Genomic DNA, 20069 nt, shown 5'->3' with positions numbered 1-20069 from the left:
TAGTAGAAGGCACAATGGTTAAGGTGCTGGACTCCCACTCGACCATGCTTTGAGTCCTGGACCTGGCAACTTGAAAATCACACTGGGTGCATGTGCATACATACCCAAAATCCCAGGAAGAGAATGGAAGAGAAGGGATTATGGTGTAGCCATCCCCCCTTGGAGGTGATTTCTCACTTTCCTTCTTACTGTCTCTCTATTTCTTTTGGGGAAGCACAAATTCTCTATGGAAAAAAACCTTAAAATATTTTTCATCTATGTATTTAGTGTTTATTTTTTATTTATTTTCTATAAACATATCTTCTTATGCCGATTCCTATTGCTAACCAGGAATTCTTGATATAGTAGGATATCACTTTTTCAAAATCATGTAAAACAAACAACTGCAACACAGAAGGTGAGTTGATGATTGAAGTCTAATCTTTGATTGGATTACATTTTATAAAAATAACTTGTGCTTTTTTCCACATAAGCATGCCTCTTCTACCATTATCCTTGCACATTATTCAAGTCATTTTATGCACTTTGTTTAAAAAGAGATATAGCGGAAGGTGACAAGGGTAATAAAGATCTTCCTCTGGTTTTAAGATATCACAGGCAAAATGTTTGGGAGAAACCACATGAGGAATGACAAGGTTTTTCTTCAGATATAGTGAAACATAATAAGAATGGTCAGACATGTTTTCCATGTGTCCTGTGAAGGTGACTAGGTGCCAAAATAATGACTGCATACTGAGTTTGAGTTCAAGATGCCATGGAGGCATATGACCTTCCTTGGAATTCTTGTGCTCAACAGGGATTTAGTTTAGGAGAATAAAAATGAGTCTACCCCATGTTCAGGTAGGAGGGAGCATAGAAAGCATCATATATTTTCTTTCGATCCAGTATATATCAATAATCGTACCTATCCTTAGAGATTTATTTATGTATTTGAAGGAGCAGAGAGAAATGTGATTGAGTTGATGACGAGTGGGCTTGGACCCATCCATGGCTCTGTTGGTCAAGATGGGAAGAACACAAGCTTATAGCTGTTTCTCTCAAATAAAATCTGTGTACAATACAGAAACAAAGTATACTCTTGGAAATAACAACAAAAACAGCATAATACAAAAACAAACAAACAAAAATAACCACAAAGTAAGAACCGCCATAATACTAAGCCTATCTTTGGGTGGTAAGTGTGGGGTAGTTGTGAAGGCTGCATCCTGGGTCAGTGAGAAACTTGGAGCTTGGAAGAAAAACTAAAGATAACAGTGACTGAATGTTCCTCTTGCCTTTTACTCAAGTTGACTGCTATTTACTGAAGATATAGACTTAGGAGTTCCGAGGGAATGTGTCAGCACTGACATGTCTAAAGATAATAGTGACTGAATGTTCCTTTTGCCTTTTAACACAAGTTGACTGCTATTTACTGAAGATATAGACTTAGGAGTTCCGAGGGAATGTGTCAGCACTGACATGTCACAACTCAGCAAAATGCAGCCTAGGGTAGGTTTGAGGCATACAGATATGAACTCACTAGTGTACTCTTGTGTCCTGTTCCATGGAGAGAATATCTATAATCTCAATTTACTTCACTGTGGTTAAAAAATACTATAATTACAGTTGTAATACTATAAAGAAATTAAAGGAACACATGAAGGAAACAATGACATGATCTGTTCCATTCCTGAAGGACTATTGGTGAAGTTGTACTTAAGAACAGGATTTAAGATACTTAGGAATAAATCTAACCAAAGAAGTTAAAGGCCTCCACAAGGAAAACTGTGAGAAGCTAAAAAAGAAATTGAAAATGACACAAAAATGTGGACGACCATCCCATGTTCCTGAATTGGAAGAATAAATATAATCAAAATGGCAATTCTACCCAAATTAATCTACATATATAATGCAATGTCAATCAAACTACTAGACACATTCTTCACAGATCTAGAAAAGACAATCATAAAATTTGTCTGGAACCATGAAAGGCCTCGTACTGCCAAAGCAATTCTACACAAGAAGAGTGGAGTGGGTGACATCTCACTCCCTGACTCAAAAATATACTACAAAGCTGTGGTAATCAAAACCGCAAGGTACTGGCACAGAAACAGACATGCAGACCAATGGAACTGAACAGAGTCCCCAGAAATAAATTCCCATACAGTCAACTGATTTTTGACAAGGGGTCCCAGTCAATCCAGTGGGAAAAGGAAAACTTTTTCAGCAAATGGTGCTGGAAAAACTGGATTTCCACCTACAGAAAGATGAATCTGAACCCCTACCCCTTAAGTTGAGGTGGGTCAAAGATCTAAATCTAAGACCTCAAACTATAAAACTGCTCCTAGAAAACACTGGGGAAACTCTGGGAAATACTGGGGTAGAGAAAGACTTTTTACATAAGACCCTCAAAGCACAGTCAATAATCCCCAAAATAAACAAGTGGGATTACATCAGACTAAGAAATTTCTGCATGGCAAAAGACACAGTAATTAGTGTGAATCTACAGCCCTCAGAATGGGAAAATATTTTTGTAAATTATGCATCAGATAAGGGACTGATAACGAGAATACACAAGGAACTCAAGCAGCTGTTTGGAAAGATGATCAACCCTATTAAAAGATGAGAGAATGAGTTGAAAAAGACACTCTTTAAAGATGATATACAAATAGCCAACAAGCATATGAAAAAATGTTCAACATCTGTTATTGTAAGGGAAATGCAGATCAAAACAATGATGAGATACCATCTAACCCCAGTTAGAATGTCTAAAATTAAAAAAACAAAAAATTATAAGTGTTGGCGGGGTTGTGGTGAATGAGGAACAAGGTGAAGCAAGCCAAGCTATGAAGGAGAGACATTGTATGTCCCCACATAATATATACCAAGTGTCCACACTCTATGACTGAAACTGATTGACTAAAGGATATACAAACACAATAAATGGGTGTAAATACAGGATATAGTGTGTGTGGAAGCGTAGGGCCTAAGGAAGGACATTTAGAAGAAAAATATGGAGGAAAAGCATTAATGAGACAAAGAAATATGGTATTATCTGTTGAAGATATTTTATAGTTTAATCAACAGGACTAGGGAGAAATGTTCACATATTGAAATATTCACTTTGTAAGCTAAATAAGGTGATTGAATGTATAAAATAAATGAAATAAAAAAAAGAACAGGATTTAGCCTGACCCAAAAATAGATTAGAGCCAGTAAAGGAATGGGAGTAAGGAATTTCAGAAAAATCAAGTACCATACATGAAAACACCATACATGGGAAGGAGCAAGAATCTCAAAGATGAACTCTGAAGTATGATTATTAAGCGATAGGAAAAAGTGTGCAAGAAAACTGGAAAATAAGAGATGAATACTCATTTATATTTATTTTTCCTTCTTAGTCTATTCTCCCAAATGCTTCTTTACAATTGGACAAAACAAACAAACAAACAAACAAAACAACAAATCAAAATAACCATCTTGAGTTGAGTGATTTCATCAATAAATACCTTGGAAATAATAATAAAAATGTAAAATCTAGTAACATCTCCATTTAAACACTTAGTAAATGAATAAGAAATACAGTAAGATTAAAAATTGCTTTTAAGTGTGTGATTAGATAAGAACTTTCAAAAATCTGATCATTCCTGCAATTACGATTAAGGGAGACAGGAGTGGCAAAAGAAAGATGTTACCTTGTTTAGTGAGCTGTGGGGTGGGGTTTGTGGGGGCATTGGTGGAATCTGAGAATGGCTCACAGTTGGAGGTGTTCTTTTGTCTGAAGTTTGCAGAAGCTGATTCAGCTGCCAGGGGGACTTCATCCTTTTGTAGTTGTATGTTTGAATTGCATCTTTTATATTCTGAGGAAAAGATTGGATTTTCTGATTAGTGGTTTTCAGTACAAGATGAACCCTGATATTGTTATGTCTATATCTATTTATCTATCTATCTACTAGGTTGTCAGGGAAAATCTTGAGGTATTTTTCTGTTTTGTTTTGCAAAAACACGTCATGACTTTCCCAACAACCCAATGTATTCATATCTATTATCTTTCTAGTTGATTTTTTAAAGTTATTTTTAATACTATCATCCCTCTGCTATTCTGTGGAGGAACAGCATAAATTTAGATTATCTATCTTTTGCACCTGCATACTCTCAACCAACATCATAGACTTCATTCTGAAAACGTCAAAACACTGTTGATTGAAATCTCATTTGTATGTAATTAGATCCTGACTCTGTTTTGCTGAAGATGTGTCTAGGACAACTTGGTCTCGTACCTCTGTTTAGGTTACTTTTGTTAAATAACCCTCCCAGATTAGAATGGTAGCAATATTCATAACAACATTATCTGAATCTATGAGTCTTTATCAGGAAGCCATTCTTATCAAGCAATTACACAATGGACTCCTGTTTTTAGCTCTTGGTATTCCAGGAAACTGTGGGGATTTTTTTTTTTTTTTGAGAGTTTTTTTTTTTTTTCTATAGGACACATGCACTCGCTAGACAGACAGAGAAAGACATAGAGACAGAAAGCAAGAAATCACTCCCCAGAGGGGATGGCCACGCCGCAATCCCTTCTCCTCCATTCTCCTCTTGGGATCTTGGGCATGCACTCACATGCGCTTGGCATGAGTTTTAAGCCACCGGGTCCGGGACACGAATTGCTGTAGACTACATGGAAGTCCAGTGACATAGCCATTACACTAACTGCTGGTCCCTGGGTTTTTTGTTTGTTTTTGTTTTTGTCAACTTAGCATACTGTACTTTGCTTCACTGGAAGGATTCCCTCAGAGCTCCAGTTCCAGAGCAGAATTAGCCTTGCCCTGTGGTTTGCATCAGACATCCAGAATCTCCAGAATGATCAACAGTGATCAGAACCACTTTAGATTCCTAGGGCATTTATTGTACTTTTAAAAGAAATTTTGTAAGAGAATGTAAAATCAATATGACTATAATTTGACTGTAATTTCACTAACAAAAGTCCTTAATAACATTTTTACATATAATATCTATTTTCCCTTGTTTATTTCCACTTCCAACATTTTTTTTTTGTAGAGGTTTTTGCTATAAGGTGCGTGCACTCAGCAGAAAGACAGAGAGAGACAGAGAAATCACCCCCCCAGAGGAGATGGCCATGCCACAGTGCCTTCTCCTTTCTCCTCTTGGGATCCTGGGCATGCATGCACACATGCCTGGCATGAGTTTAAGCCACCGGATCTGGAACTCGAACTGCAGTTGACTACATGGGAGTCCAGAGACATAGCCATTATGCTAACTGTTGGTCCCAACATTTTATTTTTTGAGAGTTTATTTCTTTAGGGCATGTGTGGTAACTAGAAAGATACAGAGAGACAAAGAGACAGAAAGTGAGAAATCACTCCCTCCCCTCCCCCCTGGGATGAAGGCCATGCCACAATCCCTTCTCCTCCACCCTCCTCTCGGGATCTTGGGCATGCACACACATGCACCTGGCATGCGTTTGAGCCACCAGGTCCGGGACTCAAACCACAATAGACTACATGGAGTCCAGTGACATAGCCATTACACCACTTGCTGGTCCCCCAACACTTTTAATAATACAATTCTGTTATCCTTAAAGAGGTGAAAGAAAGGGGCTAAAAGATCCTTATTGACTATGACTTCCTGATTAGAACACTCCATTCACCTCATGCACCTTATTCTTTATTCCTTATTCCTCTTCAGAAGGTTTGGAGAACTTCAGTAACAAAAACAAATTGAAAACCCAACACTATGTATTGAAAATAGTTATGAATATATGATAGACTCTTTAATATCTTCTTGCTCACACCTAAAGAAATGTTCTCCTCAAACTATCAAAATTTTTATTTGAATAAAACTTAATATAGAACCTATCTCTATGAGTTTGAGAACTATAATGGCTTCTGTGATAATATCTACGTTCTTGGTTTTTGAACAAATAATTGAGCAAAACACACCAATGGTGAAAGGAAAAGGTAGTTTAGTAAGTAAAAGTGAAAGGATACTCCTGAGAGGTTGGAGAAAGAGTGACTCAAAAGGGCCCAGAAGTTGCATTTTGTGAGGTTTATAATTTTTTAACCTAGATCACGTTTGTCGATCATTGGTTGGGTCCAATGATTGTTTTCATCTCATTGGCTCTATCAAATGTGGCTGGGCCCACTGGGTTCTCATAGGCTATTTCATATGGGGCTGGGCCCATTGATTCATCTCATTGTCTCTATCAAATGTGGCTTAGTCATTTAGACACCCCCAACAGTCTCTTGCCTACACTATCTTGCTTGGGGAATTTTCTGTCCTGATTAGGTTTTTCTATTTAGCCACATGGGCAGATGCACCAGCCCCCTTGCTAGCTTTCTCCTTCCTCAATAACTACTTTATGCTTTATGTGACTTGTAGGAAATTCCTTACAGAGGCAATACTGGAAGACTTAAAAACAGGTCCTCCACTTCCTTCTACCATACGTGGCAGTCTATACCCTTTGACAGAACTGTCTTGAGCGACTATCTTTTCAAAACAAGTTAAAGCCAATGTTTTCATCACAACAGAATTTGGTTGCCTAAGAGCTTAACTTTGGTTGGATAATATTTTTAGACAGTAGCTGATCTTTTCTCTCTTTTTTTCCCATGACTTCCATCTTTGATCATGATTCATGCCTCTCTGTGATCTGCACTTTAGAGTCACTCCAGAAAGCCATGCTTCTGTCTTCTTTGGGTATTGGGTCCAAAAGCATCATGAAACCATCCCATAGATAAAATTTGGGGAGAATCCATGATAGCAAGGACAAGATTTTCTGCTCAACTAGTGAATCACAGAATGAGTGGTGAGATAGCACTTGGGTGGAGCACCAAAGAAGGATGGTGCATGGTGTGGTTAAGTGTAGGCGGCCATGGAGGCACACGACTTTCTAGAATTCCTGTGTTCTGGGGGGTTGGCACAGCAGAGTAATTCCTATGGCTGTGGAAATGGCTGCATCACATATTTACGCAACTGGGACCTTAGAAAGTGCAGGGGCCAGCAGATGGCATAATAGTTACATTGCTGGACTCCCACATAGGCCATCACGGTTTGAGTTCCGGATCCAGTAGCAAAAAATTCACACATAGAGCTTGTGCCTGCGAGCCCAAAATCCCAAGGGGAGAATGGAGGAAAAGGCACTGTGGCATGTCCATCTCCTCTGGGGGGTGATTTCCTGCTTTCTGTCTCTGTTTCTTGGATGAGTGCACACATCCTATAACAAGAGAAAAGGGAAAAAAAAAGAAGAAAAGAAAAGAAAAGAAAAGAAAAAAGAAAAGAAAAGAGATGAGAAAATTCATCAGAAAACTGATTGTCCTGAGATATCCAACTTTGTCTTTGAAGTAACAGAGGAAAAAAAAATGAATCTGAGCTAGGAATGATGAGAAATGAGCTTCATCTATCCCAAAGCAAGCTGATAGCTCCTCTACCAAAAACATTTAGGAAGTATATAGAGAAATATGAATCATGGGAATTAACTAGTCAATAAGAACAAAAACAGCAATAACACAAAACAAAAAATCAAAAATTCGTTCTTTAGGAGCCTGGCTTACAACTGGCAAACACAGATTAGTGGTGCAGGGGGTGGTGTGGTCAGAGTGCAGCTTGCTGCTTAGATGAGAAGCTAGTTAGAGAACAGTGATTTAACTATCCTTTTCCATCCTTTGGTTGTCCACCTATTTGCTGCAGGTATGAACGTCTCACTCTTGAGTGCAAATGATCACGTGGACCTTAACATGTTAGCATAAAAGACAGGAGAAGGTAGTTATTTATATAGGTGGTTGTAAATTTACTTTTTAACCCTTGTTGTACATTCTCCTGACAATTCCATCATCTTGGGGTGTAAAGAAATAAAATGAAAAACGGACATAAAGTACACATGCCTTACATTTAGTTCATTTGCTATCTTTATGAACTTGGGGAATATTTTAAAGTTGATTTACCTCAGTTTTCCTTAATGTGAAATGGGGTGAAGAATATCATCCCCATTGACTGTTATGAACAAAAGAGATAATGCATGGAAAGATCACAGCTTTAGGACAAGCACCTCCTATTGCCAATAAATGTAGAAATATTATTGTTGGGACCAGCAGATGGTGTAATGGTTACATTGCCAGGCTCCCATGTTGTCAACCAGGGTTCGAGTTCCTGACCCGGTGGCTTAAAAAACTCATGCCAGGTGTGTGCACATGCATGCCCAAGATCCTGAAAAAAGAATGGAGAAGGGATTGTAGTGTGGCCATCTCCTCTGTGAAGTGATTTCTCGCATTCTGTCTCTCTGTTTCTCTGGTGAGTGCACATGCCCTACAGCAAAAATCTATTAAAAAAAGAGATATATTGTGATTGTTACTACATTGTCTCTGTAGCACTTTGTATGACTGCTCTGATTCATTGACGTCTCTTACTTTCTATTTATCTTGTTATTGAAAATCCTTGATAGAGGTGGTTTGGGAAGCATTTTATTGAAGAAACTTCTGTTTACTTCTGTATCTTATTGACAGAATTGCTTTGAAATTATTTACTCAAAATCAGATAAATAAAGAATCCCCTCACAAGAGAATTGGGATAAGAAACATCTAGTAGTTGCCTAGACAATATTAATATTTTGAACCATTCATAATTTTACTTTAGAGTAATTTCTGTCCTGTCATCCCTGCTTTTTTTGTTTCTTTTGGAGAGGTTTTTGCTATAGGGTGCGTGTGCTTGCCAGACAGACAGAGAGACAGAAAGCAAGAAATCACCCCCCAAGGGGGATGGCCACGCTGCAATCCCTTCTCCTTCATTCTCCTCTCAGGATCTTGGGCATGTAAGCCCATGTGCCTGGCGTGAGGTTAAGCCACCGGATCTGGGACTCGAACCACGGTCGACTATGTGGGAGTCCAGCGACATAGCCATTACGCTAACTGCTGGCCCCTCATCCCTGCTTTTGATTCATGCCAATTTGTGGCGAGTAGTTCTTTTTTTTTTTTTTTTTTAGAGGTTTTTGCTATAGGGGACGTGTGCTTGCCAGAAAGACAGACAGACAAAGCTAGAAATCATCCCCCTGGGGGGATGGCCATACAACAATCCCTTCTTCTCCATTCTCCTTTCAGGATCTTGGGCACACATGCACACATGCCCAGGATGAGTTTAAGCCACTGGGTGTAGGACTTGGACCACAGTCGACTACATGGGAGTCCAGTGACATAGCCATTACATCAACTGCTGGTCCCTGTAGTCGGTAGTTCTATCCCTTAAATGAAATCTTTATAAGCTAAAGAAGAAAATATGATTTATTGACTCTAACAAACTGAAAACAATAACAATAACAAAAATTCCCCAAAACAAAATTGCAACCCCTGGCACATAGGAAGTCTGTCTTGCACGGTGCCTATTGGTGGTGGAGTGGTATGCCACTGGGTCAGAATGTAGCTTGGGGCTGGGGCAAGAAACAATTACAAAAAATATTATTTTAATTCTCTTGGTTTTCCTTTAAATTGTGCTCTCTTTCACATAGGTGCAGGCTTCTGAGCTCTGAGTGTAGGTGACTTCAGACATCATATCATAGAAGAACAGAGGTGATCTGGGATAAGAGTTAATGCACGCAGCGGGAACTGGCTTTTGCTCCCCTTGTGTTCTGTTCCCCTGGGGTAGAGTACCTGTAATCTGAGTTTATGATCTAGAAAGGAAGAAAATCACTCTCTAGTCTAGTTATTTAACTGCTATCATGAAAATGAAAGGGAGCTAGAAAAGCACATCAATAAGAACTCTGGACATCTGTGTGTTGTGCAGACGTGCATGTGCCCAAAATCTCAAGAGGAAAATGCAGAAAGGATTTCAGCATGCCCTACCCCTTGGGGTGTGATTTTTCACTTTCCCTCTGTCTCCCTCTATCTCTCTCTAGTTCTTCAGTAAATGCACATGCTCTATGGCAAAACCTTAAAAAAATAAAAAAAAAAGAGCAATGAGGGATCTGATCTGGCCTAAAACGGGATGTCAGGCAAGGATGTGCCCTGGGAAATCCTCCTGTAGGGCCTGGGATTGTGAAGAGACTGGATACATGACCTTGTAAATGAGGTAGCTGATGTCAGAACTACTGAGTTCATATTTCTCTTCCTGTATCATGTGTATTTTCTCCAGGTTTGTCCATGTTTTTTCAGATGACAGACATTCTTTCTTTGGAATGGCTGTGTACTTCTCCTGTGTATACCTCCTTTGCTTTATCAATGTATCTATTGACGAGCACGTAGGTTGCTTTCCTATCTTAGCCGTGGTGAACAGTGCTGTAATACACATGGACATGCAGACAGCTTTTGGACATGCTGGTTTTCTCTCTTTTGGATACAAGCACAGTAGTGGGTATGCTGATACCAAACTAGAGAGGAGTAAGTGCTAGTGTTCTACGCCATAGGGTGAGGTGACGTTTAGTGTACTGTGTATTTTGAAATACCTAAAAGAATGAATTTTGAAGATTCCCTGCACAAAATAACAATAAATGTTTGAAATGATGGGTATGTTCATCCCCCTGATTTAACCATAAAAAGTTGTATTCATGTATCAAAAAAATTACACTATACCCTATAATAAAATCTTAGCATAGTAATAGTGATATTTATTATACTAATAAAATGTCATAAAATATATTATTTAGTTATATACAATTACGTATGATAATATTATTACATATTATTTAGTGGGATAGTAGCATAAATTGAATTCCATAATCCTCTGTCCTGTATGTGCCGAAATGAGCAGTACGAACTTCATTCTGAAAATTTAAAAGATTACAGATTTGGGGAAACATCATGATTTTTCTTCTTCTTCTTTTTTTTTTTTTTTTAGAGATTTTTGCTCTAGGGCACATATGCTCACCGGGACACAGAAAGATAGAAATCATTCCCCAGAGGGGTGGCCACACTACAATCCCTTCTCCCCCATTCTCCTCTCATGATTTAGGGCATGTAGGCACATGCACCTAGTAGGAGTTTTAAGCTGCTGGGTCTGGATCTTGAACTGCAGTCAACTATGTGAGAGTCCACCGACATAACCATTATGCCATCTGCTGGTCCCACATCATGATTCTTTAAAATAAAACCTGAAGTATTGTCAGTGAACAAGACCAAAGGGAGAGCTAAAACTGGAACAATGACCACAAACACACTCGGATTCATCGTTCTTTTCTGCTACTTCCCCACATGCTCTCTCTCAATAAACGTGGCCAAAATAAGACAGTCATCCACTCGAGGTGAAGAATAATTTCATGAACATATAGAGCTGGTAAATAGACGAGATAGAATCTTACAGGAGCTCAGTGCAAATACTTGACAAATGGTGAGAAATTTCATTAAATACAGGAATATTATTTAGCAGAAACTCAACTGGGTGGTCTTTGAAGATCAGTCACCCTTGTAATTATGATGTAGTGATGCACAAACAATGGGAAGAGAGAGGTGGTACCTGGCTCAAGAAAGGGCTGAGTGGGGTTTGTGAAGGCACCCGAGGAGTGTGAAGATGGGACTCAGATGGACGTGCTGGGGTTGCTGCCGTCTGTGGAGCTGGATTCTGCTCCCGTGGTGGATTCAGCCTTTCCACATCATAAATGGAGGTGGTTCTTATACCTGTCTGAAAATAGGTGATTTCCTCCTGGTTAATGGGTTTCGATACACGTTGAAGAATGATATATAATTTCCTGTTTTTTGGTTATCCTTTTTGAACAGTCCCCTCCCTCTGCCAGTTTTCTCTGCAATAGTGCCATACTTGTGGATCCCCTCCTCCCTCTCCTGCATACACAGAAACCAGCAGTGTGGGCTTCACTCTGAAAAGCCAAAGCCCAGATGACTGAAATGTCATTGGTTTGGATGGATTAGTGACTCCACCTGTACTAAAAGTGGGTTTCTGCTAACTGAATTTGGCACAAGTCCTTGGGTCATGTTCTGGTAGAGAGCCCTACCAGACTGTAAGAAAAGACATCTTACAAAAAACTGGTCACTGCAATCAGTGTTATTAACAAGGTGCTTCTCATCATAAAAATAATAAAGTGGGTTTCTATGTAACAACTTAAACTGTACTCTGTAAACTGTATATTATTATTATGTATCAACTAATTTAAACAATACTGATTTGAGAATCAGTGTAAGACTTTCAAAATTAAACCTAAAGAATGGTCAGTGAACAAGATGGAAAGACACAGGAATACAGTTGTTGAAAATACTCCTGTACTCATCTTCCCTCATCTACTTTTCCACACACTCTCTCCACCACCCACCCAGAAAAACACAGCGATCCTTGTGAAGTCTGAAACAATTCCATAAATGTGAACTTTGTGAAAAGTGAAGAGCATATTATAGAATCTTGCAGGATCAGGATGTGCATACTTCATCAGTGGTAAGAAATTTCATGAAATACACAAATATTATTTAGTAGGAATTCAACTGAGTGGTCTTGAAGATAGAATCACTCTTGTAATTATGTTGTGGTGATGCACAAGCGATGGGAAAAGAGAGATGGTACCTGGCTTAAGAAACGGCTCGGTGAGGTTTGTGGAGGCACCAAAGAAGTCTGAGGATGGAACTCAGATGGACGTGCTGGGGTTGCTGCTGTCCTCAGAGACTGACCCTGCTCCTGAGATGGAATTGGCCTTTCCAAACCATACCTTGGAGTTAGCCTTGTACCTGTCTGAAGGAAAATAGATCATTTCCTCATGGTAAATAGTTTTCAATTCATCACGAAGAATTTCATATGTACATACATACATACATATGTATGTGTGTGTGTGTATATCTGCTATTTTTAGAACAGGCTCTTTCCTTTGCCTGTTTTTTTTTTTTCCCCCTGAAATAGTTCCATATATTGAAGTCCCTTCCTCCTTCTCCTGCATCCACAGAAACCATAGTATAGCCTTCACTCTGAAAAATCCAAAGCTCAGATCATTTAAATTTCATTGCTTTGGTATAGATTAATGACTCTTTCTGTACTGAAAATGGTTTTATGTTAATGTAATTGAACACAATTTATTCGGTCTTGTTTTGGTAGATACCCTCCTTATAGATCATAAGAAAGGACACTTCACAAAAAGTTGGTGACCTTGAGAGGTGTTATTATTATTATTTTTTTTAGAGGTTTTCGCTATAGGGCGCGTGTGCTCGCCAGACAGAGAAAGACAGGGAGACAGAAAGCGAGAAATCACCCCCCCGGGGGATGGCCACACCACAATCCCTTCTCCTTCATTCTCCTCTCAGGATCTGGGGCACGCACGCACATATGCCCAGTGTGAGTTTAAGCCACCGGGTCCAAGACTCGAATCGTGGTCGACTACGTGGGAGTCCAGCGACATAGCCATTATGCTAACTGCTGGTCCCAGAGAGGTGTTATTAATAGGATGTTTCTCATCAAGCTAATTAAAAAATAAGTTTCTATATAAAAACTTTGATAAGATAAACTACACCTCCCCTATAAATAATGTACAATTATTATGTATCAATTGAAAAATATTAACTTTTGATTTAGGAAAGATCATGGGATGTTTAATATAAAATTTGAAGTATGTTCTGTGAATAAGGGAAAGTGTGAAAGGAAACTGGGATATAAATGATGAAAATACTCTTGTACTCATATTTCTTCACCTTGCTAGTTTTTCATATTTTCTCTGTATTCCTGGACCAAACAAAACAACAAACCACAGTGATCCTCTTGAGGAGAGGAATGATTTCAGGAGTATGGATGTCTGGTAAATAGCAAAGAACAGAGAATCTGGTAGGATTGCATTGTATATAATTGGCCAATGATGAGAAGTTTCATTATATTTAGGAATATTATTTAGCAGGAATTCAATTGATGGTCTTTAGGATCAAATCACTTTCTAATTGTGTTATTGTGATGTACAAGAAATACAAAGAGAAAAATGATACCTCACGTAAGGAATGGCTGGGTGGGGTTTGTAGAGATGCCTGGGAAGACTGAGGATAGAACTTGGATGGACGTTCTCTGATTGCTGCAGTTTGTGGAGGCTGACACTGTTCCTTTGATGGATTCATCCTTTTGAAGTCATAAATTGGAGTGGTTATACATTTAATTGTCTGAAAGAAAATAGAGCATTTCCTCCCACTTAATAGTTTTCAATTCATGTTGAAGAATAATATGTATTTCTTTTATCCTTCAAGCAGGCTCTCCCTCTGACGATGTTCTGTGAGATAGTGCCACACATTTAGATTTCCTGCACTGGCGGTGCAGCCTTCACCTTGCCGCAGCCTTCACCTTGCCACAGCCAAAGCTCGGATGATTAAAATTTCATTACTTAGGTACAGAATATTGACTGTATCTGTGATGAAAATTGAATTAAGCTAACTTAGTCAAGAACAATCTTGGTTGTAGTTTGGTAGACAGTTTTACCAGCTTGTAAGAAAGGAAGATTTACAGAAATTTGGTTGACTGATTAATGATATTAACCGAGCATCAAGCAAAAAAATGGGTTCTGTATAATTATATAAAATAACAAACTGTACTCTGTAAGTAATCTATAATTACTATCTGTCAACTAAAATAATGAAAACTTATCATTTGGAAAAGATATGGATGTTTAAAATAAACCTTGATGTGTCAACAGTGAACAAGGTGAAAGGATGAAAGGGAACTGGACTACTAATGAGGAACACACTCATGAATGGAATTAAAAAGTTTGGGGCCAACAGGTGGCGAAGTGGTTAAGGCATGAGACTCTCACATGGTTGACTGCAGTTGGGGCCCAGTTTAAAACTCACGCTGGGGGACCAGCAATTGGTGTAATGGTTATGTCACTGGATTCCCATGTAGTTGACCTCAGTTTGAATCCTGGACCTGGTGGCTTAAAACTCACGTGGGTACGTGTGCATGTGTCCAAAATCCCATGAGAGGAATGGAGGAGAAGGGATTGTGGCAAGCCATCCCCTATTTTCTGTCTCTCTGTCTGTCTGGTGAGCACATGTGCTCTATAGCAAAAATAATTCTCAGAAAAAAATAAACACACACACACACACACACACACACACACACACACACTATGAGTATGGGCATGCATTACCAAAATCCTGAGAAGAGATTGGAGAAGGGATTACAGCATGGCCATCCCCCTGGTGACGGGGATGGAGTTGATTTTCCACTTTCTGTCTCTCTGTCTCTCCAGTGAGTGCATGCACCCTATAGTAAAAATCTCTTTCTAGAGAAAAAAAAAAAAAAAAGAAAAGAAAAGAAAAGAAAAAAAGTACAAATTTATTTTGGTGCCAGGAAAAAAAAGTGAAATCCATGTATAGTTTTTCCATGGTACACATTTTCTTTGAAATTTTTTGTGTATATTTCAGGGTTAGAGGAAGAGTTCTGTAATTTATGGCTAGGATATATGAGAAATAGAACCCAGGAAATTGTATCTTGGTTGAGGCACTGCTGCATGGAGGTTTGGCGTGCCTGAGAAGTCTGAGAATGGCTCTCAGAGCTAGGTTGGACTCTAAGGTTTCTGAAGCTGACTCTGCCCCTGGGATAGCTTCATACTCTTGGAATTACTGTTTCCTTTTGTTGTTGTTTTGTTGTTTCCCTTTTGGTCTGAAGGTGTTCATTTTTCATTTAACAATTTCAATATTAGATAAAGCACAACTTTTTATTTCTGAAAATATCTTTTCTTATTACTTTCTAGTGCTCTCTACCTCTAAACATGACATGTTGCTAATGTATTCCTCCAGAATATTTTTTGCTACAATGTAAAATGTTCAAACATTCTTCTGTATAAAATCCTTTATTTATTTCCTTTAAAAAAAACTTTTCTTTTTCAAAGAAGACTCTATTTCTGTCTTTTTGACTGAGGACAGAAATCTAACTGCTTTTTCCTATTTCCAAAATCCTTTCAGTAAGGCCTGAGGTGACTCACACCCACAAACATTAACAGATCATTTGGCCCATTTGATAACAGGATGCATCCTATACCCTGTTCCTGGCATAGTATCTTTGTGATGGTTGAGTCATGCCCACAAATATTAAGAGACCATGTGGCTCATTGATTACAGGACCTTTCCTGTGATCAATCCTGTCCTTGGGACAGTATCTTGTAATGTATACAAGCCCCCTTATCTCTGTTGCAGTACACTGTTTGCTAATGCCTTGCAGAAACGCAGGCCTTCCTTTCCAGTCACCAATCTAAGAATTGTAAAATTCACCTGCAACCTGCAAGTTCCTGCTTCCAGATGTCTTGCCTTTTTGGGACAGATCAATGGAAAACTCTTTTCACTAAATGACAAACCTTGTCTCTCACTCTCAAAATCAAATAAAAGAAACCCCTATATCTGATCACCCTGAAAAAGGTATGTTTACTTGCCTCTTCTCCAGGCCTGATCACACACATTCATGCTTAGAAATAAACCTCTTTAATTATTATTTCTGTAGAGTTGGTTATTTCCATCAACAATAATGGCAACCACACAAAGGGACCAGAGAGAGGAACTGGAGATCTTCCAAGGAGTTGTTTTGAAACTGGTTTCTGGTACCAGCATAGTGGGTCCCTTGTGCCTCCTCTGGCTCTGAGCTTCTCTTCAGGGGTGATTTGGTAAGTTCTCTGGTCTCAGACCTCCCAAAATTTGGTAGATGTTCTGATTTATTTCTAACCTATTTTTTTGTTTGTATGCTTGTTTTTCTGTTTGTTTGTTTTTGGGTAACCCAAGTTTGCTCACCTCCAAGTGAGGGGCAGTGGAGTTAGGGAAACCTAACTTCTGAGGGTGTATTCTGTTTTTTATTTTTTCTCTACCTTCTAAATTTGCTTAGATTGGCTGCTGTGCATTTGCACAGGGAAACTGGACTGTCCTATCAATAGACAAATGAAAGACTGAGCTTCTCAGCTCCCAAGAGAAAGGGCACTTGCTCCTCCCTGTGAGTAGACACCTCAGCTGACTGAGTGGAGAGTATCTAAAAGGGAAGGCTTATTTTCTTCTCCTTAAAACAAGCAGTGGCACTACAGGAAATCCCAACCACAATAACTGAAAACAGGTCCATCTACTCAACAGGAAAAAGAGCTGAATGCTTCAGCATTTTAGGTTCCCTTCTTGAACATCAGGGTCTTTTTTTTTTTTTTTTTGAGAGATTTTCACTGTAGGGCGCGTGCGCTCGCCAGACAGACAGAGAGAGACATAGAGACAGAAAGCGAGAAATCACCCCCCAGGGGGGATGGTCACTCTGCAATCCCTTCTCCTCCATTCTCCTCTCGGGATCTTGGGCACGAACGCACACACGCCTGGCGTGAGTTTTAAGCCACCGGGTCCGGGACACGAACTGCAGTCGACTACGTGGGAGTCCAGCGACATAGCCATTACGATAACTGCTGGTTCCCCAACATCAGGTTCTTAAAGGGAACTGAGATGCGTAAGATGGGTGGTCTGGACACAAGAGTGATTTCTAGTAGGGAGACATTCACAAAGCAGCACATTGATTCACCACATTTAAAATCCTTAGCTTACGCAGGCAGGTTTGTCCAGAAAGGAAATAAAACATGAGAAATAAGACATCTATGATTTAAAGGAACGGAGAAAACGACCCCCTTCAGGCACCCCAGCTAGTTTTTATGAATGATAATTATTGCACCTTAATTTGCAAGTATTTGGAAAAATGGAAAAAACTTACAAAAGATGATCTTGGGTTAAAATTTCCAAAGAGAGGAATTTTTGATATTCCTAAATTAATCTTTTTCCATACTAAGTCAGAAAAATTAGGATCTCACATCAAGGAAGAAAAAAATGAGAATTTTTCTTTAACTGGCATTTAAAATCAACAAAAAGAGAAAATGATAAATTTACTTTCCTTCAAAAGTTAATAGAAAAATATTTGAGACTGTCTCAGAATTAAAAGAGTTAATTAACAAAAGCTGCTCTAAAACTAAAAGGGCGCCAGAACTGATTTCTCCCTCTGCTCCTCCCTTACTCTCTGACGACTCTATCTTTCCTCATACTCCTGTCCCCTCTCCTCTAACTCAATAAGAATTTGGGGATACTAAGGACGGAAATAAAATCCTGACTGCTATTTTAAGAAAAAACTCAATGGGTGAGGAGTGCCAAATGTAATCTATACACCATGTACAAAGACTGAGCTAAAGGTTTTAATATCGGGGGCTTCCTGACCCAACTCAGTACCCTACTAGGTTTATCAGTTAAACCAGCTTTTAAGTCCAGGAAACAAGACAGGAAAATGGTTTAAATCAACATACTGAAAAAACCCCTTCGATGATTTTGTTAAAATAAATGCAGAAGTGAGAAAGACAGAGCTTTCAGACTGCCTCTGAATTTCTCTGCCTCAAGATTTCCCAAGGTTATAGATTGGGCAAAAGGTAAACAATGTGATATGTCCAAATGAACCAATAACTGACTTTTTCATTAGATTTAAGAAAATATTGCAAACAATATTAAAAAAAATACTTGAAAGCTTTGAAAATTGTAGAAGTGATACCTTGCTAAACTCTGGTTTCATACAAGGTTTAGAAAAAAAAAAACAGAAACGAAACCAAACTAGTAACTCTGGTCATAAGAAACAATGTGGCTTGGGCATCCCTGTCCACCATCGACCTCATTACTTTAGCTGATAATTTATCCCAGACAAACCATAAGAAAGAAACGGAAATGGCTTCCAAAATTATGAATCTGCAACTAAAACAACTAAATAAACGCCTGAGAATATACAGAAAAAATTCCGTATGTACAATGTTTTTATGTATTGAAAGATATGGGTACACTTTTCTTCTGCCTTAACTCATGCTTTTCTTCCACTGGTTGAGAGCCTACCACGCTCCCCGGGCTCATGTATGTGATCTAGAGACTCAGCCTGCAAACCCCTCAGAAACCACTCCATCTATTCTTTCCTACCTATTTATTGAGAGTCTCTAAAGACAACTCCCTCTACAGTTTGTCCTCAGTTGAGTCTAGAAAAGGATAATTTTGAGAATTCTGTCCTATACAAACTCATAGCCCTTTTGTTTTCCCTTAATGAGCTTCAGCAGGGAAAAGATAATTCTGAGAATTCTGTCCTATACAAACTCAGTCCTTTTGTTTTCCCTTAATGAGCTTCAGCAGGTTAAAACTGACTTGGGTAATTGTTTTTTCTGACCATCCTGATAAATAGATAGCTGGGTTTCAACATGAGTCTGACTTTTCAGCAGTTCCTAAACAGGAACAATTCAAGACCTGCAATTACAGGGTTAAAATGTGGAGATGTCTCAGCTCTGCAGATTCTCTCTGCTTCCTAGTATTCAAGGTCAGTTGGAAGCTGTTTCCTTTCAAACAGAGCCAGAGACAGAAAGTAAACATCTAGGCGTTAACCTCTGCAACTTTTTTTTTTTTTTAAGATGATGCAATAGAAAAAAAGCATATGAGATCTTTTGTTTGTGTATGTATATGTGTGTATATGGATGCATGTTATTATGTATTATGTGTTATGTGTCTATGTGGTAAAAGGCATTAAGAAATTCCATTCAATTTGATTGATAAAAAGAACGGTCATACAAATTAAATTAAATGGTTTTCAAATTCACATGATAAATAAATAAGCTAGTTCGAAATATGTTGAAAGAATAGTTTAAAAAGGGAAGAGCTTCATAGTTTCCAACATATAGTTTGTACAGGGCTTATTGATCAGGCAATATTATATTTGTCATAATATGGTTGGTTTAATAAAACAACTGGTATTTTTATGTTGCATGTTACATGGTGGATATCTGACTAACAGGAAAAATAGATTGATGACTAACCTCTGATTTCTTGGTCTTCACCGATAATCAAGACATAATGGTTAAAGATATTTAAATGATTAGATGTGGGGTATTTATAAAGAGAAGTTTTCAAATATTGGACTATTAAAGCCATGCTTAATTGAAATGACAGAGGTTCATAAAAAGTCTATATCATCTTGGGAACCAGCAGTTAGCGTAATGGCTATGTCGCTGGACTCCCACATAGTCAACCGCAGTTCGTGTCCCAGACCCGGTGGCTTAAAACTCATGCCGGGCGCGTGTGCGTGCGTGCCCAAGATCCCGAGAGGAGAATGGAGGAGAAGGGATTGCGGCGTGACCATCCCCCCTGGGGGGTGATTTCTCGCTTTCT

The 20069-nt window shown here is 38.8% G+C and overlaps 1 protein-coding gene across 1 annotated transcript in view; it reads right to left on the bottom strand.

Annotated features, from left to right (window-relative positions):
• Positions 1-3674: 3674 nt before the first annotated feature.
• LOC102472621 (pyrin and HIN domain-containing protein 1-like) overlaps positions 3675-20069 on the bottom strand; it is a gene marked incomplete at its 3' end in the record, with an annotated part of 30536 nt that continues 14141 nt past the window's right edge. The window contains exons 5-8 of the mRNA XM_006159099.3: positions 13881-14048; positions 12484-12648; positions 11431-11595; positions 3675-3839 (exon numbers count right to left, since the gene is read on the bottom strand). Coding sequence (XP_006159161.1) covers positions 3675-3839; positions 11431-11595; positions 12484-12648; positions 13881-14048 — 663 coding nt within the window. The remainder of the gene's footprint in view (positions 3840-11430; positions 11596-12483; positions 12649-13880; positions 14049-20069) is intronic.

This window comes from Tupaia chinensis, unplaced genomic scaffold (genome assembly GCF_000334495.1).
Source record: "Tupaia chinensis unplaced genomic scaffold, TupChi_1.0 Scaffold000623_1, whole genome shotgun sequence".
Taxonomy (NCBI): domain Eukaryota; kingdom Metazoa; phylum Chordata; class Mammalia; order Scandentia; family Tupaiidae; genus Tupaia; species Tupaia belangeri.
This window is presented reverse-complemented; position numbering and strand designations above follow the sequence as displayed.